The 23,398-nt window shown below is 40.8% G+C and overlaps 1 protein-coding gene across 1 annotated transcript in view; it reads right to left on the bottom strand.

Moving 5' to 3' along the window:
• Positions 1–232: 232 nt before the first annotated feature.
• FAT3 (FAT atypical cadherin 3) overlaps positions 233–23,398 on the bottom strand; it is a 428,576-nt gene continuing 405,410 nt past the window's right edge. The window contains exons 26-31 of the mRNA XM_035542387.2: positions 17,232–17,385; positions 15,464–16,119; positions 13,820–13,933; positions 9,912–9,971; positions 7,476–7,511; positions 233–6,831 (exon numbers count right to left, since the gene is read on the bottom strand). Coding sequence (XP_035398280.1) covers positions 6,212–6,831; positions 7,476–7,511; positions 9,912–9,971; positions 13,820–13,933; positions 15,464–16,119; positions 17,232–17,385 — 1,640 coding nt within the window. The 3' untranslated portion in view covers positions 233–6,211. The remainder of the gene's footprint in view (positions 6,832–7,475; positions 7,512–9,911; positions 9,972–13,819; positions 13,934–15,463; positions 16,120–17,231; positions 17,386–23,398) is intronic.

Here is a 23,398-nt window from a genome sequence, read left to right on the forward strand (position 1 = left end):
GGTAACCACATTAGTGTCCACACACCAGCCAAGTAACTCTTGGCAAGAGCTCTGCAGTGTGAGCAGGGCCCCCTATGCAGGAATTGCCATGTAATAATGAAATGAATTTGAAGAGTCCAAAAAAGTATCATTTTCTGCAAGACTGCACACAGTGAGGTCATGAAATGCTACATTCCTTGCAGAACTGATGTCTTTGAAAGTAGGAGAAAAACCAAGAAATAATCAACACAGCTGGGCTTTTCTTTTTGTTTACTTGGAAAACTTGTTTTAACCATCAACTTTAGCAAATTTTGGCAGTTACAAACCTGTACACTTGTTTTGTTTTGTTTTTATAGCAAAAGAACACAAGACAATACTGCCAACAGCAATTATGAAGGAACAATTAGTTTTCGGATGAGGGACTATACCCACTCAAAGTGATAAACCTTCCCTTTTGCATAAGGTTTAATCTGTTGTCATTGGAGATATGACATCTCTTAATAACTACTTGAAATGGCATAAAATTCATATCTCTAGGGTTGTTGTTTGTTTTCTTTTTTTTTGTGCAAAACACATTCATTTAAAAAAAGTCAATAAAAAACATCTTCTTAAAAACAGAAAAAGTTAAACAAAAAGAGCAGAACCAAAAGAAAAGTTACAGTACATTTTGAAATGATTAAAAAGTACCAGTTTTCAAATCTAAAACTTTTTTTTTTGCTGTTACCTTAAAAGTTTAAACCAACTTTGATGACCCTTTAGAATTATACCAAACAAACAGACAAACAAAAAGAAAATTAAAGCGACCTGATTGGCATCAAATATCTACAAAAGCCTGGTAATTTGAAACCATTATATACATTATTTTATAAACTTCTTTTTAAACACCAAAACATACATCTTTTACAAACCAGCCTGCTTGCGACAGGTAAAATTTACAAGACAATCTTTTCCGATACAGTGCTTTAAAGAGAACTGCTTTCATTCCTAAATATCTTTGTCACTTCCTGAAAAGCGGCAGCATGGGCTCATTGCATTGTTAAATAACAGCGATTCAGGTACTCCTACGACAGAAGAATGCTACAGTTCTGAGGGCTCCAATCTCTTTCCACAATACAGTTCAAGTGCACTCTTAACACTGGTAAAGATTACTTATGGCCTTTGTGTAATACGACATACTTGTAGTTATTGCTTTTCATTATTACATAATGAAATGAATTTAATTTCATTTCCTCCCCATCCACCCATCCCTGTGACGATGCAGCTGATTTACTAACTGAATGATCCTTCTGGTCATGGAGATGTTAAATGTCAAGTTTATGAAACGCAGGCTAAAGGTCATGGATAATGGGCAATACTCTAAATTTCTAAGGCTCTATTCACAGTTTAGTGTATTGAGAGGGACAGAGATGCAAAAACCACAGTTTTACTGCATGGCAAATGATGGTAAATGATCAGAAGATGAACTTTAAGATGTAGCTCTCTCTTTGGAAATGTATGAAATATCCATTATTATTCAGTTAATAGATTCCCCCAAAATACCAACCAAGCATAAATGTACTTTCACTACTGGCTTTAAATTGTTTCTTTTCTTTCTTTTTTTTTTTTTTTTTCTCCATTATTAAGCATAACCTTTCCAAATGAAGTGTAGCAGAACTGGTCCAGGGCATCTTCAACTCTCCTGTGTCTGCAGTTATTACCAGCTATAAGGATGCACTATAGCATTCCTTTAGCTTTTCAAACAGGAGCTTGATGAGGAGTACAGCCATATTTTTAACCATTTTTCCTGTCCTGCCCATATGTTTCTTTACAATGGATGTTAAATTGAGCCAACAGCAACAATTTTCATGTCATATTCTTGAAGATTACCACCTTTCTGGCTCTCAGAGACAACAGGCTGCTGCCCCCCTAATAACCAGCATTTCGGCATTGTGCATTGCCTCACCGTGCTGTGTCCAGGCTGACTTTCTCACTGAAGAGGGCACCAATACACCAAGGCCAGCACTACTTCGGACTATACTAGAGAATTTAGAAAAGAGAAGAAAAATACCAAAGCCCTAAATCTAACTTGCCTGTGGGACGTGCAGAGCGGTAGAGCCCCTGCTGGAGCACACGTTTTTCTTCTGTCAGGAAAACAGAGGCAGCGAGAAGCCTTTGGCTCCTTCCAGCTTTGTGCTGCTCTACAGGCTAAAGTAACCCAAGGGATAGTACAGGATCAAGGACATCACCAAGCTTTAGGAAAATTTCTGGACTGTGTGGAAATCACAGCACTGCAGTGAATCTCTACTACAACATCTTCCTGGTTGCTCTCCTATGCTGTTTCCTATAGGAGTGGCCAATAGGAAGGCAACTTTATGGTGGTCTTCTAGCAGGGCTGTCCATTTGGCCCTGTGGGAGGGAGGTGCTGTTGTGTCTCTTTGTGTCACCTTGGGCCCTGTGCCCAGCTATAAGATACTGGGTCAGGATAGCAATCACATGCGGTACCTTTGGGACTATGGTTTGTTTTGTTTGTTTTGTTTTTAGGATGTTTATAACCCAAAGGCAAAATAATCAACATATTTCAGAAAAGTACATAAGCCTGTTTTTCCCTTTTGCACAAGGCCACTTAATGTGGTATTGGCAGTGTAAATTATGATGTCAGTCACTTTAAGGCTCTTCCCACTGCCAGAGTTATCAAAAGGCTCTCCGTGTGTATGGCATTTGGACCAAAACACAGAGAACACACATCCTTTTACTCAGACACACACCCCTCAGTAAAGTCAGTGATTTTTGACACAAGCAGGTATTTGAATTTTTAAAAGTTGCTTATTTCTTGGTTTGCTTCTTTACAAAAAGCAAAAACTGTCTTGATCCTAAGGGTTTTAATTCACTGATAGTGCAAAGCATTTAAGTCTATGAAACCTCTCTTACAGCAGATCCTGAAAGAAAACACTGTGTGGTGGAGCCATCTACAGGAATGTGAGTTGAAATACAGACACGCAGGATCAAGGCCAACCAGATCAGCTCTAACAAAACTAGGGAGTTGGCAATGGCAGGAGCAGCAACATAAAAATCACCATATGGCAGAAAAAGAATTAAATGTTGGATGGAATAACGTAAACACTAATTCTTACATCAGGTTGTGCATGTGTTGTTATCTTCCAGCTTAGAAAATTAGGGCTTGTCCATGTAGAGCAGTAATTAAAAAGAAAATAGTATGGATTAACAAGAGGATGTTAATACAAAAATCTTATTCCCTAAGAGGTATTTCACCTTGAGATCTGCATTCAGGTTCTTATCGCTATCCAAAAAGGCCATAACAAAACCAGAAAGGCCACATCAGTACCAATATCCACAGAGGGGCATTTGTTTGAGATGGAAAAAATAAATTAGGCTCATTTGATTTGGAGGGGAGGAGATATTGAGGTATAGAAATGAGTGGGACAGAGAAGGCTGAACGGTGATCCTTGGCACCTTCCCCACAGCACTTTAGTTTGTAGGCATTCAGTGAAATGAAATGGCAACAACATCAAAACAGAAAAGGTACTATACATTGTATTTATGCATATTTTACTAGTAAAATTCACTACCAACAAGATATTACTGAGGCAACAAGCTTGGTAAGAAACATTGATCTTTTTTTGTATGGCAATTGCTAGGCTCCTGTGGTGTTCTCCCTTGTGACACTTCTGATATGTCCCAGTAAAGTTTTGATATCAGAGTCTCAGGCTTACTCAAGATTTTTCACTACAGAAAAGAAGATGACAAGTACACTCATAACTAGCTGGGGACTAAAACAGAAGTAATTGCATAATAGATAAAAATGTCTCACACCAATACTGAGTAGGAGCAAACCCCATGTAAACTACAACTAGATGCTAAGAGACTATCACATTCTCAGAAAGTCATACCAGCTTTAAAATTGCTTTGTAGCAGCTAAGCTTGCAGCTTTGCTTTTCTAACTCAGTTGTACCTAATCTTGAAGAGACATCAGTCTAATCCTTGCATCTCATTTCTTGCAACACAGACTTCATGAACTATGCAAATCATCCTCTGTCTGTGCCTCAAGGCTTGCCAAAACACTTCATGGTTTATTGGCAAGTCCCTCAGTTCCTTGCAATCGCGATACAAATTTCCATTATTCTTTTTTTCTTGAAAACACAGGGAGAATAGCAGGGAAAGGGAGTTGAAACGTACTGTGTGCACATTCAGAATATATCACCGTTACAGAAGCGTGTTTACTTTGAGAAGACCAAGTGACATTCATAAATTCAATGGACAGGAACTACTTGTGGACAAGTACTTGATAATACTTGTATGTGCAGTACATGGTATTTCCAGAAGTTCACTCAATTTTTCATGTACCTGTATAAATGAGCTGTTTTCTAATGAAGAATTGCTGCATATTGTACCTACTCTGAGAATTTTAGAAATCCCGTTTTATTAAAAGTGTTACAAGCTGCAATTATTTCAATTATATTCTATTAATAATTTCTTCTTGTTGGGGGTATTCTGTGAATGAACACTTTTTGTATGTCAAGAAATGGACAACAATTTAATTTTGGGCGAAGCTCAAATCAGTCAAGAACACGCCCGGGAATACAACTGATGAACCTATTCAGTTAACATGTTTGACCAAGAGACAGGATATGGAAAGCAGCATAGGAAACCTGTTAATGAGTCTACTCATTAATAACAATGACGTATTCAATGGCTTTTCAAAATGACTGAATTATGCCATGGCAGGAATGGATGAAATCCCAGCAGTAATGCAGACTACAGACTCACATTCATTGATAAGGTATAAAGATGCTATAAAATGATGTGGTAGAAACATTTTCATAGCACTGAGCAATGGGTACATGTATTCTGCTTTAATACATTGAGTGAAAATGCCGTATTTCCATATTGCACTTAGCTGCTTGGGCCAATCGCTGTGAAAGGCCATTTACTCCAATGAGGGTGAGGGAAGCATAAGAGCATAGTTGATGCCGTGGTTTTCCTCATTCCATGATATTCTAAAGTCTGCAAACAACCTTTGGAAGTCCTCAAACCCTACGAAATCACACACACATCCGACAGAAAATCTAAAACCAGATCTCTGGCCGTGGCCCATCCGTGCAGTTCCACCGACTGAGTCAGTTTACAGCAGCTGACAGCTCATCCCATAAACTTTAAGGATGGACATTTGCCAAATGATGTTAAACTAACGATTTGAGATTATAGCAATGTTTTATGCAACTTAATTGCAACTAATTTTACTGTAATAATTGTAGCATGATGACTGCTGTTAAAGAGGTGATTGCCCAAGCAAGGAATTTCAAAAAAATCAGCCACACTACATAGATACTTAGGTTTGCCAGATGTTTTCAGATCCATGTTCATGCTGCATACAGAAGTCAAGGGAAGCTGTAGGTACACGTCTGAGGCAGAACCGGGCTGGTACAGAACCAGACTCTGATATTGCTAGAAGTTCTCACAGGTGAAGTTGTACACACGCATCTGACATCAGGTGTTAAAACACGGCAACCAAAGCAGGCCAACTTAGAGTAAATATAGGCTGTATATATGTTGCTGTATATATGTTGTGGTATATGTACACAAAGTAGAATGAAATGCTATGTAACAAACAAAAGGGTAGATAAATATTTATGGACAAATGACTGGTAGCTTGCCTTTGATACATCAATTTGTAAATGCTGTTTTTTAAGCCATCTGACACGTTGTACATAGCAGCCTCAGCAATCAATTGCTTTCACTCTTTCGCTGACATAATATTTCATGCAATATTGCATCTTGGAATGATCCATACCAGTTCTTTAATACTGTAGGGAGATCATAACACTGTAACACTTTTAATAATACAATACCAAAAAAAAACCAAACCCCAACCCTGGGTGATGGTGGGAGGGAGAGAAGGAATTTATTTAGCAATGAGATCGCTTCCCCCTTCCTCAAATGCTCAGTTTTACTCTTGGTAATAAATAGAAGGTACATACTCTCCAGATTGTCTGTAACAATTTTGTGATGTGTAATACTTAACGCAATTGGTCTCTTCGTGTCTGCACATACAGTATCATTTCTGAACAAGCTAATAATGGGTTATACTGTATTTTTGCATTGCCCAATATATATAGATACACCTTCAGCAAAATTTCTTCTCAATATTTATACTATTATTTGGACCAAATGACAAAAAAAAAAAAAAAGAAAAAACAGAAGAAGAAGAAGAAGGAGAAGAAGAATGGAGCTTCCTTTACACTTGTGTCTGATGCTGGGTCTCCACAAACGGAATGTGAACATTTTCTAGGTTGAGTTCCTCCACGCTTTCATAGTCACTCATGGCTACTTCAGAGTCATCAAAGCCGCAGCTGGCTGAGACGTCAGAAGAGGAGGCATCTAGGGAGTTGTGCAAGGATAAGGGCATCTTACCTGCACTAACGTTTTCTGTGTTCTGGCTTGGGCCAACAGCAAAAGTACTAAATTCGTTCCCAGTCTGAGCCCCTGCGGTGTCTGTCTCATGGGGGAACTGGTGAGGAGGGAGGTATTGGCTGGGGTGGAAGTGCGGCCGTCGCCTACAGTCGGGGCTGAGCGTACTTGCCATTGAGACCGGCTGCGAGGGCGGAAGGGTTTCATATTGGTCTGGATAATCCTCTGGAAGAGGAGGTGGTAACTGGTCCTGGCTCATGAACTCCTCTTCATGAGGGGGAGGGTAGTCGCTGTCGATGTCATAGCCACCAAGGTAGTAATCTGTTTCCAGCTCTCTGGTGCTGCCATGGTGAGCCGAGCCTCCATCTGCCGTCTCAAAATTGGGCACTTCTTCTATGTCAGATAAACGAGCGCTTGGCATCCAGTCAGAGGTATCCCAATGATACGCTGCAACGGGAAAGAGAACCAGAGCTGTTAGGATGAGGACACTAATGGCAAGGGGGTGTCCAGCATGCACTGGAGTTTGCTAAAGAGCAAACTCTCAATCCTCACAGCACGTTTAAATCACAGCATGCGCCACAGGCCATCGCCGCAGGTCAGCCATGCTCTGACCAGAGTGGTAGGAGAGAAGGACAAAATGGCATGATGATGCTAATGCGAACAAGCAGAGAAACGAAACACGGCTAATCTAAGGCCGTGTTCACATCTTAGGATGTTACTAGGTTGTATTAGAAACTATGACGCTGACAAATCAAAATGACAAAAATCTCTGAATTAATGCTTTTCGCAGTTAATTGAAAAAAAAAAAAAGTCAGCATGCTTATGATAAAACATCTAATCTCCCCTTCCACCTCCAATGACTTTGTCTCAAGAAAGGAAGTGTGCAAGCAAACAATCTGATCAACCAAGAGACTGAGAACTGGATCCTGAAATAAAAAAAAAAGTGTCTGGCCTTTCTCATGCAGCATTTGCAACCCAACAGAATTCAAACAAAAGAGAACATGTGAAGCAGTTCAAGAAAAAACAGATCAAGTCAGTGCCCTCCCACCCCAGCACAGTTCAACAGGCAGAAAGGGTCTCAGAAAAGTCACCTCTGTTGTAGTTCTGTCCTTGATCCATAACAGACACTGTTAGATACAAAGTGAAAAGTAAAAACTGGTAACTTTGAGCGTGTTACCAGCGTAGTCTTACACGTGAAAATACAAAACTCTGCATGCATATTTCTAAAGTACAGCTGGCTCGGTGTCATTTTAATAGGATTTTAAAATGTTCTTTATTTTAATGTACAAGATAAGCTTGCCCAGTCAAATGCAGACATACATAAAGAAATGATTGTCATGTGCATTATATTCCTTTTCTATCATATCTTAATTATCTACCCTCACTGAACAGATATGGAATTACATTACAGCCGGAATTCTTAATACAAAAAGGGCTATCCACCATCTCTATGGTTTATAATTGCAAAGTACATTTCTCTCTCACTTTGAAACAGAAAAATAAGAATCTACCATTCTCAGGGCCGGTTCAAACAAATCTGGGCCCACCTGGGCTCAGATACCATGGTGATGGGCACGGTATAAGAACCTGAATAGAATAGAATACAAAGCCATTTAATGGGGCCGTCAGCTACAATGCCCTGCAACCCCGTACCCACCTCCCACCTGCACTGCCATGCTAGCTGGTGGGGAGGGAGGCATTCCAGTATGGAGAGGGTGCAGGGGCTGGGGAGAGAGCAAGGAAAGAGGTTTTGTGTGACAAGAGCGGGGAATAAGCTGCAGCGTCTTCTAGATGAGATGCTCTTGTTCAGCCACATGTTATTGGGCTTCATGCAAGAAGTCACCGGGCTAGGTCTCTGGACTGCCTTGCTGGAGGAGGTCTGGTCAGATGAGCAGCACCTTATGGCATGACAGTCCTTAAGCTCTGGCACAGATGAGGTCAGAGAAGGCTATTCTCCAGGCCTCCATCTATTAACGCCACTCTTGCCCTTGCTTATCACCACATATGCTGCGTGGTGACAGTGATTTATTTGTTAGCTTGTTAGCCAGATAGCAGCTTTCTACCTGCTCTGCATTAGCCTGGGCTGAGGAGGGTTAGAGCTACCGCAGCTTTAGCAGCACTGTCTGAACCGGCCCTAACCACTCTTCTCCTTTGTCATTCCTCTCTGCTGGATGAGGATGTTGCTGTCTTTCAGTCAGTGTAATGGCATTGCACCTGAGATGCGTTGGGTCCTTCCGAGCTGCGTGGTTTTGGGATCCAGGAGAACCTCACTAATGTGCTGACTCGCACCACCCGCTGCAGCTCCCCAGGGCAGGAGCCCTGTCCTCCTCCCACCGCGATGCACCCGCAGCCCCTGTGCAACTAACGGTGCACTGCTTTCACCAGCTCTGCTGCTGGGCATTCAAGATTAGTAACCCTTACGTGAGGAACTGGGAAGTGGGCTAAGCATTTTCAGTGACAGCCTGTTGAAATTGTTGCCAGGTTGGCTTTTTCTGACCTGTAAAGCATGATAGGAAGCCAATGTGTTTGCTTATGCTTTCCTTTAGGAATGCAGGGACAATTACAGTGGCTGTGCTTTCATTTCAGTTTTATTATTTTTTTTTATTTTTTATTTTTTTGAGTGGGACTTTCTTTTTGAGTTAACCTTGGCTAGTTCATTTTATACAAAAGCCAGAAGAATGGCAATCTTACACTTCAGAAAATCAGAAAATACACTATAGACTATATTTTGGACTTGTGGATAACCAAGTTGATGTTGAGTTGACATTTTCCCAAGAATAGGATAAATGCTTCACAAATAAATATAACTAATATTTATTTTTGGTATATCACATTTCTTCAATGCTTTATCAAAGAGGCAAATTGTAATGTTCTTGTTTTACAGTTAGGGAAACCACTTGTAGCATGATGGGTCTAAGATTACCCAGAGGGCCAATGGCAGAGCTGAATATTGCCACGCTCATTCAGTAGGCAAAGCAACCCCAGGGGAAAGGCAGTGGTGGGCAGGCTGCTTGCTATGTGTCATACCTGGAGTTATGTCTATACATCAGTTTGACACTATTATCTTGGAGAATCCAGCTACCTGCCCTCCACTACTTTGCTCCTCTCCATGTAGTCCCAATGGAGTGCATAAGCCAACTTTACTGCAGCCAGGATACTTTACAGCCAGCCTTCCTGGATCTTCTGTTTCCCATCCTCTGTAGATGGGACAATCTCAGTGACTTGCCTCCATTGTCAATCTCATCCTACTCTCTCTGAAGGCAATGGCAATAAGCAAGCAATAACATTGACTGAACAGAAGATGATGATGGCCTTGACACCTTTTCTACCACCTCCAATTACCCATAGATATCTTCTGGTACACCACCCTGGTGTTCTTGGGTTTGCTGGTGAATATGCTGATTTGCAAATCCCAATCCCCACCACAGGTTTGCTTGTCAGTGTAGATTAGTGAGATTCTGCTGGAGTGTTTCACAATGAAAACAAGAAGCATTGTTGCATAACAAGAAAGAAAAAAAAATAAATACCTTCATTTTCTATAGTGTCAACTACATTGTTGACAAGCTGTATGACAGTCACTATGGAAGCTTGCAGGGGAGGGAAAGCAGAAAATAAAGGGAAGGGAAGGACAGCTTCAGGTTAGTATTTAAAACACATGTCATATGTTACCACAATAAATTCTCTCAAACAGACAGAACTGACATAGAAAAAAAAAGTCTGCCGACCAGTGCATGATTTATGCAGTGGGTTGCAGGACATTTCATTTCAGATAATCCAATACATTTTCAGAGTGGTGATAAATTCCAAACCAGCATTTCCAAAAAGGCATATGGCATGATGTGTATCACCTCATAAATTCAAGCAGACTGGCCAGCTGATTCAATTAAACAAAGCAGTATCTTGTCTACCTGACACTAATTTCTAATTCATTCTTGCTTAAAGGTCTCCAGAGACCATGCCATGTGCTCCAAGGGATCATTATCTTTTAGACCAATGTACCATCTGAAACAGTGCTAAGCTTAATCTATTTCCTAAGAGGAATGTTTTACTTATTTACAGTTTGAGCCATGCAATGCAATACCTCTGGGACATTATGCAGTACTCCCGTAATTAGAAGGACACAGTCAAGTAGGTTTGGCTCAAATTTAGGTCTCTGCTTGACAGAATATATTCATAAATGCCTTGTGTGTTCTCAGCAACTATTTCACCAAAATATACTTTTTCCTTGAAATAATTAATATAGGCCACACAATCTTTTAACACAGAGAGGAACAGTGTTTGAACTTCTAGCTGATCTGAATTTTGGACAAACTAACACCCTTGTCTTTGACTACTTGAGATAAAACCCAGTGAAACCAGAGGGGAAGCTCCCATTACATTCAGTGGGTACTGGGTTTTCTGATGTCTTTAGCTACAAGAAAACTGATTGCTTTGGAACTAGCTAAGAAGAAGACCCGAAATGTTGCACAAGAAATACATTGTTGTTTCACACAGCCCATAGACTTAGAGGTCATAGAGGTCTTAGACTCAGACTTAAAGCAATAGCAGCTTTCAACTCTGTGCTGAACATTCAGGGGACTGTGTTAAATTTTGAGCATGGCATCAAGTATCTCATCCAATTTCCTCAGTCCTTGTGAGTGCTTGGCAAAAAGTCTTGATAAAGCAAACAAACCATGTTCTATGTCTCTGTTGAGTGTTTATAATATCAGTGGCACTGGTAATCGTGTAAGCAAGGGAGGCTTGTATTGGCTAATGCAAATAAACATTATGGAAAAGTTGGTTGCACCATGTAATTAGCTGCTGTGTGGCTGGAAAAAGAGGTGGAGGGCAGCCAAAAGATGCACGAGGAGCCTTGTCAGAGCTAGGGGGAACCACTTCCTTGGCAGTAAGGTTGCAGCCCCATCCTAGTCCTGGCTTCCCCACATATTGCTGATGTGAGTGGGACAAGGCAAAGAAGGGCTGGAAAGAAAAAGTATTCCACCAAGAAGAAGGACCTCTCTATCCCTCCACTACTGGGAATGTCAGCCAAATGGGAATGGGTAATATGAGAAGGAAAAGTGGTGCTTCTGCCAGGGATCTGGGAGCTACGGAAAACAGAGAGTGAAAACAGGAGGTCAAAAATGAGGCCCAGCACAAGAGTCTTCACGGCAGCTAAGGGATGGCTCTGGTGAGAGCTGAGCAGAGAAGGGAGGGAAACTTCTACCCCAGGCAGTTCAGCGTAAGAGAACATCCAAATCCAGCACTGCCAAGGGTGGAAAATTGGCATCATCAACAGCAGTTCCTTGGACTGCTCAGCACAACCAGCAATTCAATGACAGTGAAATGGTGACCTAAAGGTCCACTTTTGCCACATCCTCATGTTTCCAAATTGCTTATTATGGAGACATGTAACTTGCTTTTGAAGTGAGTGTTCAAAACATTATTGCTGAGAGCAGGCAACTATTTTTCTTTGCGACCATTAAAAATATTGCTTTTCGATTACAGGGAATACCATTAATTACTCTCAGCAAGACTAGGGGAGCTGAGAAATTTAAATGAGGTAGAAATGAGAGAGTACACTCCAGCTCAGTATCACATCCAAAATGTTTGCAGGGTGAAAAAAATATATGTATATATTTTTTTTTCAATGCAAAAAGACAAGGCTACAAGCAACATGGAGAGGGTGAGTGGAGGTTGCCTGCACCTGACACTAACTGAACAACATAGGGCTGGTCACACCTTCAGCAGGATGCGTCACAGTGCTTGTCTGGTGCAAAACAGGCTTCCCCAGTCAGAAGCGAATCACCAGTTTCACAAGATAGTGTTGGCACATTTCTACTGCAGCACAACGAAAACATGTCCTCCCTGTCTAGTCACATGGACCTCAGCTTTGGAGGAAGAAGCCTGGAGAAGGAGCAGCATCTCCTGCCTTCCCAGAATGCTGAATTGTACTCACTGCTGTTTCACTGACAACCTTTTAACCTTTGCAGGGCTGTGAAGCAGAAAGAATTAAAATGACAGGAGGGGGAAGAATTTATGGTTTCAAGAGGGATATCCATTATCCCCTATGTACAACTATGTGAGTGTGAATATGCTTACTTACGCCTGTATTTGTATTTTAGGTTCTTCCACTGCAAAACCAACCTGACACTGAAAGAAAGCCAGAACATGCAGTCTTGCATTGACCTCTGAAAAATGACTCAGATGATTTAAGTTACTTTCTTCATTCTCTCTGAAGTTATTGATTTGTTTAGACCTTGAATGTGAATTGTTACCTTTAAAGGCCATATTTTCAACGTAGGTTTCAGGAAAAATGAGTGGGCACAGAAGGCCCAATTCAATTTCAGTGGGTACTGTGCCACTGCTTCAAATGGGGGCAGGATAAGATGCTTGAAAAGCCTTATTAGAATATGGGGGATATAAAAAGTAACCATGGACAATAAACGAACACAAGGATAATTATTATAGAAACAATATCACAAAAGGTTTTTTTGGGGCGGAGGGGGCACAGAAAAGTGCTGAGAAGTTTAACAAAAATATTCATGATGCTTCAGTCACAGCTGAACCAAAAGGAACTGCAAGTGCCCTTCACTTTACGTGCTTTTTCCAACATTCAGGAGTACCTAGGGAAGAGCTGCGTGACTTGACTGAGGAACCGAGTCTCCTGACAGTTCATTAACTGGCATCTGAGGAATCTAAGTGTAATGTCTTTGTGCTAATCTTTTTCTGTGTATCTGCATGAGTCTTCCCTGACATCCATCATCCCTCTCTGGCAGAAACATCACGGGTTTTCTCAGCACCACTGCTCAACATGCATGGGACTTAGGAACAAAGGTTTGGTCTGACTTTGCATGCCGCTTTCTGGCTGCGTATGGCTCTGCCCACGTCACCCACTGAGATAATGATGTAGGACATGAGAGGGGCAACTAATATGCACTGAGTAAGGATTTAATAGTGCTCTATTGTTAGCTGAACTGTGATTGCCAGGGAGAGGCCAAGCCACCAGGGACTGTCCCATCCACTCATTGTTGCGTGCTGAGCACCAGCAGAATTTTGTTGGGACTGTGAATGAGACCTGGCAAACTGCAGAGAAATTCCCTTTCATTTGACTCATGAAACATCAAAGTTATCCTCTTTCAAGAGGGAAAATGATGGAAAACCTACAGTTTAACTTGCTACCTACTAGTCAACTTCTACCTTGGCAACATAAGCATGCTCTATCATAACTGATTTACTGTAAAGCTTGGTACTGATGCAACAGCTCCAAGAATCAAGATTTTAATTACATTCCTGTAATTTAAAAAATGGCCACAAAGTGAAGGTTTGATTCCAGGACTTTCTGACTTCCAGCATCATTAAAGGGTTTTCCAGATGTCATCTAATTGTTTTTAATAATGTTAGAAAGAGAGTTAAATGCCTTTGTCCCCAGCATAATAAAGATAAAATCATTTCTTACCGTTGTCATCACCCGAATCAGACTGGAAAGAGCTGAGGGACTGCACTTCAGAGTTGCTGCCTTTATTACTTCCTGCAAAACAGGTCACTTCTTCAGCGTCATCAACCCCTTTACCTTCATTGACAGCAAAAACAAAGCACAATGGTACTCTATATGTATGAGCATTTGCCTATTTATACCACGGAGCCATCTAAATGCTGCCCACAGGTAGTCTTCCATTATTTTTGTCAGAATAAAATTATTTTCTCCAGACAGAGGAATTGACCCATTGGTCATGAAGGCAGCTGATGACGATACTCAGATTTTTGAAGTGTTTGAAGCCCAAAGAGTCTCTCGAGTAGCTAACACCATCATAATCTAGGAATAAACATCTGTATTCAGATGCTTTTGATACCATGTAGTCTCAGTGGCAAAGAAAATAATGACTTTAAAAATGTGGTATAAACATCTTATACAAGAGATTACAGTTGCATTTATCTTTACTGTCCATTTCCTAACTTAAGAGCCTTTTTATAGGCTCACTCAAAGCTCAGGAAAGTTATTGGGCATCTTTTTATTTACATCAGTGGCCCTTGGATCCACCATTGATGTACAGTAGATTATGCTACAATTTGCATTGTTTTTCATCAAGGACATTCAGTCTCGACAACTCTTCTACAGTTCAGAAATGTAACTGCAGTCTGTGGTATAAGTTCACATGTAATTAAATACAGACATTCAAATACACATTCTGTGAGTGATAACAAGGAAAACATATCATTCACAGTAAGCACTGAGAGACAGATGTGTTAGTTTATTATGAATGAACACACTCAGGTGCTGCAAACAGTCAATCCACGTAAGTACAGCTCTCCACCTGCTACCTGTAAATATTTCTACCCAGCATGGGGCACCTGCATATAGTAACAGCTGATTTGCTCCTGCTGAGAAGCAGGGTATATAGTCGATGGAGTGAGTGCTGCAGTAATGAAGCTGCACTGATTCCACTCGTTGACAGCTGAGGTCCATCCCCACGGTGTGGCATCATGCTGTGCAGAAATTCATGCAGATACCAGAAGCGTCAGTGACAAGAACACCCAAGAGAATACAGAACAGAGCATGTATGGAGGCTTACGTGCTGATACTTTCAATCAGCAGAACTATATTTAATAGCTAAAAAGGTCAACCACAACACAATTGTGAAATACAGCCTGAAGGAATGAAAATTGTTCCATTTTTTCACTAGAAGACCTTGGCCAATGTGCTGCCTTCGATGAAAATGTGCAGGTTGCATATGAGGCAGTGCTAGGTTTCTCTCTCTATTATCTGTTCTTACTCCCTAAAACAATGGGGCTAAAAAAGTTCCTAGATCATGGAGTTTTAGTTGACTATTTTGATCAAAGTTGTGTCACAACGGGGTTGGACACTTAATAGGAAATATTACTAAAAAGAGGAAACATGGCTAAGAAAAGAAACCTCCCGCTCTGCTAAAGCAAACATCTCTGAAATAAACCAAATCCCTTCTTTGAGAAATATAACAATTTGAAGTTTGTTAGCCTTCAGGATAGAGAATTAAGTGTAGCTGTGCTGCTCTACCAGCTGCACCTTGAGAGTGACCCCTAGCTATGGTGGGGAAGAATGAGGACATCATGCAGTGCTACTTACTTTCCGTCCCAGCATCCCACGTGCTCTTCCTGATGGAGTCACAGTCGGAGCGACAGGGAGACACAGCGGGCAAGTTGGGAGCCACGCTGCACACCACGACACCCCGCCTGGCTGTCAGGATTCGAGGGGACTCGGGATGAAACGTCGTCATCTCCTGGTGCTCCACGCCAAGCCCATCCACTATCTTGTCCAGGTTATTCCGTGAGTCACTCTGGAAGCATGGGGTATAGGCCATTGGCCTCACGGGCACCTGTGGAGGCCCAACCTCTTGGTAGATGTTCCTGCTGTCTCCGCTGTTCCTGATGTTCTTGAACTGGATGCCGTTGCTCTTGTTGAGCAGGGCGGCAGTGGCTGGATCCTGTACAAGCGTGATGTTATTGCGGGAGTAGTTCTTCCTGAACACTTTCTTGCGAAAAATGATGAAGAGGACGATCAGCACAAATATGACAAACAGGACCACAGCTATTCCTATCAGCTCCTCCTTGCCGACATATGAATGCCCAGCTTGTATATTGGGAACCACCACGGGGCGAAGACCACAGTATTGTCCCACATAACCAGGCGTGCAGTTACACAGAAACGAACCAAATATGTTGACACAGGAGCCACCATTTTCACATTCTTCCCTTTCACACTCATTGATATCTTCTTCACACCTTAAAAGAAGAAAAGAACATAGGGTTTGGAGAACACTTAGCAAACAGCCCAGCTTATAAGTGGTGTCTTGTCTTCTCAAAGTGGTACAACTACAGTGAACAACTTGCTGGTGCTTGGCAAATTATCATATTATTATCATATTATTTAATGGTATTTAAATTTTTCTGCAGCTATTCCATGGCTTTTTAAGACAATAAAATGAAAATGTCAAGAAGGAAATAAGAGTTTAAAACATCTGATAGGAAAAGGCTCCTTGATCCTCACAGAACGTAATAGAAAATATCAGAACTTTTATATCATTTTTGGACCATAGGATGGAATTCAATATAAATATCAGGGGGATTCAAGGAGAAAACAGAGTTGAGAAAAAATGTAGTAAAAATATTCAGAGACTACTAATTTGAGAGAAGAGGAGGATATACTGACTTCTAGAATTTATTTAGGACTGGGGATAAAATGAGCAAATATTAGAGAAGTGGGAAGAAAAAATACAGGAACCCTAAGAGAGAAGTGGGGAGAAGAACAAGCGATCAACAAAAAGGCAAAAGAAAACAAAAAGTCCAAACAGACAAAGCAAATGAGAAAAAGGCAGGAAGTAGGTCAGAGGATTTTTTGTTTCTACAGCAAGTATATATATGATCAAGGCTTGAATTTAAAAAATGAATGCAATAAATTAGGCTTTTATGCTAGGTCTAAGGTGACTGAAATTGATCCATTAAAAAAAAAATTACACATCAGATTCCACAGACTTTAATGGATTTCTCAAAAAGCCTCTAACAGTTAGGTGTCCATATCAGTGAAAACCATTTGAAGATCATAGCCTGAAACAAAACTTTGTAGCCCAGTTCAGAAACCTCATGGATTTCTCATCTCTCTTTACCTTGCACTTGATATAAGCACTAACTTTGGGGTTGTTCTTTTTGCAGGGGAATCAAAGAATTGTCTAGGTTAGAAAAGACCTTCAAGATTATCAAGTCTAACCATCAACCCGACCTACTGAGTCCCATCACTAAACCATGTCCCTTAGTTGAGTACAAAATGACTAATCAAAAAATAAATCCCATCAGTGAATTGAGATGCTCCCATTGCCCACGTGGAAAAGTTTACTTACGTTACTCCAGTCAGGCCATTCTTGCAGTTGCAGATGAAAGCATTGCCAATGGGATCGCATGAGCCTCCATTCCGGCAGGGATTTGGGAAGCAGGCTGTGATCTCTGATTCACAATTTCTTCCAGTAAACTGGGAGAGGCAATTGCACTGGTAGCCTGGGAGGTGAGGGACACAAAGAAATATATCAGAAGCCCATCGCTGTATCTATCTAGAAGCAAGGGAATCCATTTGGCTAATTTATTCCCAAAAAAATATTGTCCTGGGGGGGAAAGAGGATGTTTATAGACATTCTGGTACATCTCCATGGTCCACACTAATTTCAGTAGAGCATTTGCTTATCTCAGATGTCTGAGCAATTGGAGCTTATTTCTACAAACAGGGACCAAAGGAATCAGTGCAGCCCAAACTATTCTGAACATCATTCAGGTAAGAATAACTGTCCTCTGTGAACAACCTTGGTTGTGGTAAATATTCTGGATCAGCGATATATCTCCCACTTTTTTTGAAACAAAAGACCATATTTTTCAACAGTAGCAGCCGACACTTCTTTTGGGGCTCCATCAAAGATCAAACACATGAGCTGAGAGCTCTTCTACTTCTGCCTTTTACAAGGACAACACAGCAGGGATGTGACAGCAATAATAAAACACTTGATAGTGATACTTAACGCTTTCATAAGGTGCATCACTCAGGCATGAACTATAAACTTCACAACACCAGCTGAACTGGGCAACACCACCTCTAATCAGAGCTGATTAGGTGCCGTGTGTGCTATTAAGAGACTGATTAATCACTGGCTGCAATAAATCATGTGTAGCACCACTCAAGTGGAGGGGGACTCTACAGAGGATCAAAGTCTTTCTTCCACGTTTCTTGCAGAGAGCAACATCACTCAGAAACAGTTCTTGAAACCATCAGTTCAACCCCCAAGTATCAAACGTCAATCTTTTTTTTTTTTTTTTCCCTTGTGACTTCATATGGCACAATGACATTGATAAGAACCTAATTTAAGGTCATAAAGAAATCCAGTGAGACAATGCATGTCTTTATGTTGTGAACTGGATATTGAAATCTGAGTGCTTTTTCACTTGAAAAGAGCATGGAACAACTACTTTCAAAATCTAAGTGTCCCAAACCAATGCGTAGGCAAGGTTCAAGCTTCAGTTACGGGATTCTCAAACCAAAGCAACTGAAAATGGCGTATTAAGCACCTGTAACAAGGAATCTTCCTGACATTAATACCGTTGGACCTAGAGTTGAAATGGTTCAATGCAGCTCAATTCAATGTCAAAATTACAGGAGATAAAGCTGGTATACCTGAAATACTGTGTCACAGTGGTGAGATTTTTAAACATTTTTTTTAAAAAAAATCCTTATATCTACACATTTGAAATATATATATATATATGCATTCTCCCAGTTCTAGGAAACAAGGCAGGAGTTTCTGGCACAGTTACAAGGAAGAGAATTTCACAGAAACAGTACAGAGAAGCCCAGTGATGGTATGAGGCAAAAGTAATTCTGAATTAGGACTCACACATCTTTTATGTCCTATCCAGTTCAATTCACCCTGCTCGGTCACCCTAATTGAATTCTTTCATGAGGACAGCTTCAGAGAACAAACTTGGAACCAGATTTACTGGCTTACTCAGTCAAGAGTCCAACCCCATCTAACTGAAGATATAAGAAACAGATACTCAAATATCATGCTGTTTCATTGTCACGCTACAAAAAAAAAAAAAAAAAAAAAAAAAAGAAGCACTGCTGTTTTAAAGTTGCAGAATTAAGAAAAGAAACAATTCCACTTTAAGGATTCCCGGAAATTGTGTTTTGGACAGCACAAGAAAGACAGGATTATTTTTGGTGTCTTATACACATCTCACCCGGACAATGCCAACAGCTTTCTGGACCTGTAGAGAGATGGGACTGAAGAATTACAAAATTGTGACTGCAGCAGGCATCACATTTTGATGCCACCCTTACAAAAGGTTCAATATTAGTTGGTAAAATACCTGATCTAGAAATGCCTGAGGTAGAAATCATAACATGAATCAGTAAGGCTGTTTCAGTGCTACTTTTTATGACTGAATAGTGACATCTATGGTTCAAAAATTTACAGTAATGTTTGTATATTTTTATGGTTTCAGTGAGTTTAAGTGAAATGAAAATGTTGTTTGTTGCCTTATGTAATAGCAGAATAGATTTGTTCTTCTATTTGTTAACTGACATTTTAAAACTATATAACTTTAAAGTGACTTTAGAAAACAGCTTTCTGCACCCATGTTGCTAGTTGGCAGTCAGCAGGAAGACAAAGCCTTCAAATCACTCTTTTCCCCTTTTGTATTCATTTCAGCTGCACTTACTTAAGTTCTGGGTTGTCATCCTGTAACACGTTCTGTTACATTTATTCACTGCAAACAACCCAAGAATTTGATTAAAAAAAATTCTTTTTCCAATTAAGTATAAAAGGAAGATGGACTTATTCATTATTATCATTGTCTATTGTTTATAATAGAGATGCACTAACTTCAGTTAGCATTTTTTATCAAGAGGAGATAAAAGTGAATGCTCCAGGTGGGTCAGAGCTCTACTGGGTGATGTATTAACAAAACTGAAATGAATAGTCTGCTTACGAAAGCCAACAACATTCTTGACTGAAGTTGATTTAATGATAGTGCAACGCAGTCAGATATTCGAAGGCTGAAATATTCAGCATGGATTCTAAGTCTAGGGATCAAAGTTAGTAATAAAAAGGCAACAAAGTTAGGAATAAAGAGGCAATAAAACAAGGCAGTGTTAAATTACAATATTTATCACCGACTTTTTTTCCTTTTAGAAGCGCTGCCATACACCTGCCAATGCTGGGCCACTGGCAAAAGACACTGAACTTTCCCATGACACACATGCTCAGAGCTACAAGGCATTCATCCGGGAGAGCTCCAGCACAGCAAAGCATATGTGCAAATCCATGGAGTAGGGAAGCGAAGAGCCGATACGATGGCTCAGTTCACAGCATGGGTTGACTCGGCCAGCAGACTTGCCAGACCTTTTATGCTTTTCCAAACCTCTTGGCAGAGGCTGTAATTTTGCCTGGTGCTGCACATTGTGGCCACACGGCCGTGGACAAAAGTGCAATCCTAAATAAAACCTTTTTTGTCAGCACTGCATCCTAGGTCTAACAAAGAATTTTTATTACATTTTTATTTTAATATCCAGGCAATGTATCATGTATTTCTTCCCATCTGCTTAATGCAAGAATACTAAGCAAACTTCCCATGTCCAAGGACAACACAGCTGAAGAAAAGGCTAAGTGCCCCCGTCCTCTCAGTCCAAAAAGTACATTACTCTTTCAAGAAATCTAGGGCTTTCTCCTGTTCACAGTGAAGACACTGGAAGTTTTGGAAATTCATCAACATTTAAGATCATACAATCCATCTGGGTTCCCTCCAAGAAATATGAATATTTCATTTTGCATACTGATGCTGAAAAATGTTGATACGCATTCTCCAAGGCAGCAAATCTCATGTTGTCACAACTGTATGACTTCAGAGGGAACCAGAAGAGAAAGACAGAAAGCTCTGACAAACACATGTGCTAGGGTAGGACCAATGCCCCCCAGCATGTGCCACAGCAGCCTGTACCAACAGCTGACCTATAAGGAACCACAAGCAATGAGCAACACTACCGCCCAACACTTACACAGACATACCCCTCTACTGCCTACATGCCTACTGTCTTAGGCATTCTGTTTGCTTTATTAGGTTTCTCTCATGCTCCTCCAACTAATCTGAGTCCCCCCCCCAAGTAGCTGTGTCACATCCTCTGCCTCCAGCAGCTTCTCTTCTTGACTTCTTGGTATGTCCCTTTTCAGTCATTTAGTCAAGAAGAAAAGGGCTTTTTCAGCTCAGACGTTACTGAAGAGCAACAAGCTGAACGTGAGGACACCACACAGGCTTCCTGTCTATACCTATGTTTGCTTGGCACTTGGTAAGCAACGACAGTGGCAAAAGGCAGGCACCGTGCCATCAGCAGATGGGATGCTGTTATGCAGCGAACATCTCTGTTGGTAGAAATCCCAGTCTGAGCATCTGAATGTCTGTATATCCTCAGGTTTACTTGGCTTTATTGAAGAGGACGCTCCTAACTGCTGCCAATTCTTTTTTTGAACATGTGTATGCTTCTCTTTCTATCTATCACATGCAAGAGGAGCTGGCTTTTATTTGTTATGTGCATTCGCTTTTGCATTTGATCTCCCCATGTAGTTTCTTTTCCTGCTGTGCTGCTAGACCTGACAAACTCAATGTCAAGAAACAGGCCTACCCTTGGCCCTGCTCACATAGTGTCTTGTGGTGAGTTAACTGATGAGAAAGCTGAAGGTGAAAACCCTCTTTCACAACATTTATGTTTTGGTGTGTTTAGAGATATACCTGGCCAGCTTCAAGAACTGTGTGTTCTTCAGCCATACATATTCCTGCCACTTCAGATTTAACTTAACTGTCTTCAAAGAGATGATCATTGCTTTATGTTACAACTTAGTAGGAAAATGAGCCTCAGTCTATGTTGAACTGGTGCTTTATATGAGAGGATTGGTGTGTATTTGCTTTGAAACTGTGAATCTAAATCCAGATGTCTAAAAGCATAGCTATAAATAAGATTGAAATAATCAAGAGTATGTAAAACCTTTAAAAATGAACTGATGCACATTTGGTACTCACTCACATTACAGCATATTGGATTGTTTGTGCTCATGTGAAAGAGACACCCAGAATAAAGAGCTGGTGAATTCACAGCTATGGCAGTAAACCACCCATTTTCCCCTGATGTCATTATTACCAACTACCTAGACCTCAAAAACACCCATGTGGTTAATGTTGCCAACTAGCTTTAAAATGTATTAAAATCACCACCTAGTTACCAAGCTGCATTTTTCCTCCCATTGGATTTTAACTCTGTTCATAAAAAAATAAAAGGAAAGAAGAAAAAATGAGGAGAAGGAAAAGCGGTGACTTTCTTTCCTTACAGTCTGCCCATAGTCCTTGACTTGCTTGATATTTTTGCTCAAATGCTTCCTATTCAAATAAAATTGCCTACTCATATAAGCCATTTACTTCAATCAAAGCCAGATGTATATAGGACTGATCACATTAAAAGGAAGTAACTATACTTCTAATTGCAGGCTTTACAAGTACGAGGTTTTTCTCTGTGGTTGGAAAGCTTGGCTCAGTATTCAGATTTGATTACAGTAAAGCTTTCTATTGCTGTGATTGCTCATGTTGTTATTCAAGCAGATAAACATACACTTACTATTGGCAGAACTAGTAATGCCACTCTATTATTAAGGTTGTGTGACATTTCCCATTTTAAGACCTCAAATTCAGCAGCTTATAGCTTAACCACACTTTAAACACTTGGTTGAATTTTCTTGGGAAATTTCAGTCCGAAGAGCCAAGTTGTTAAGGAACGCGAGGCAGTTTGTCAGGTTTCAAAATGCTAACAGCTTTCTTTAAAAATAGCTTTACTGACCCGTACTTAAGGGCAGAGACTAAAAATCTGGAAGAATGTGGTCTATATTTCAGGGCTGTGGTTTCCAACGGCTCCAAGAAAACTGTACTAAAGCTGAAGTCTCCTTCTGCTGGGATTCTCCTGGTTGTTAGCTGCACTCCTGTTGAGTGCTTTTCCCCCTTTCCCAGGCCCTTTTAAACATGCATGAGATGTCCCTGTGGGGTCCCAGGACACACTGTACCCTGTCTCAGTTTTAAACAGAGATAGCGCTCGACATCCACTGCTGCCACGGGACTTAATTCAGACTTGTGGAAACACATGAGTGCAAGCTGAGGTTCCTGTCATGGCCACTTTCTGGTGGTCCAGAAACCAGATTTTGGAAGCAGAGAAGCTCTTCTGTGCTCCCAGCGATGTTTCAGAGCATCTGAGCTATCTGTGCGCCCTCCTGCAGGCTAAGATCCCCATCTTGTCGTCCTGTTCCATATGTTCACACTCCTCGTGCATACAAAGCACCACTTTAGCAATTCCCAAAACAGGGCCATAATATTACCCTATTCCTATAGCTGCAGCATGAACTAAGAAGCAATCAGAGGCAGCTTTTTATTAATGGGGAACAGGACAGTAGGCATTTACACTGAAAGGAAGAACTCACAACAGGAGTACTAT

Source organism: Cygnus atratus, chromosome 1 (assembly GCF_013377495.2).
Source record: "Cygnus atratus isolate AKBS03 ecotype Queensland, Australia chromosome 1, CAtr_DNAZoo_HiC_assembly, whole genome shotgun sequence".
NCBI classification, from domain to species: domain Eukaryota; kingdom Metazoa; phylum Chordata; class Aves; order Anseriformes; family Anatidae; genus Cygnus; species Cygnus atratus.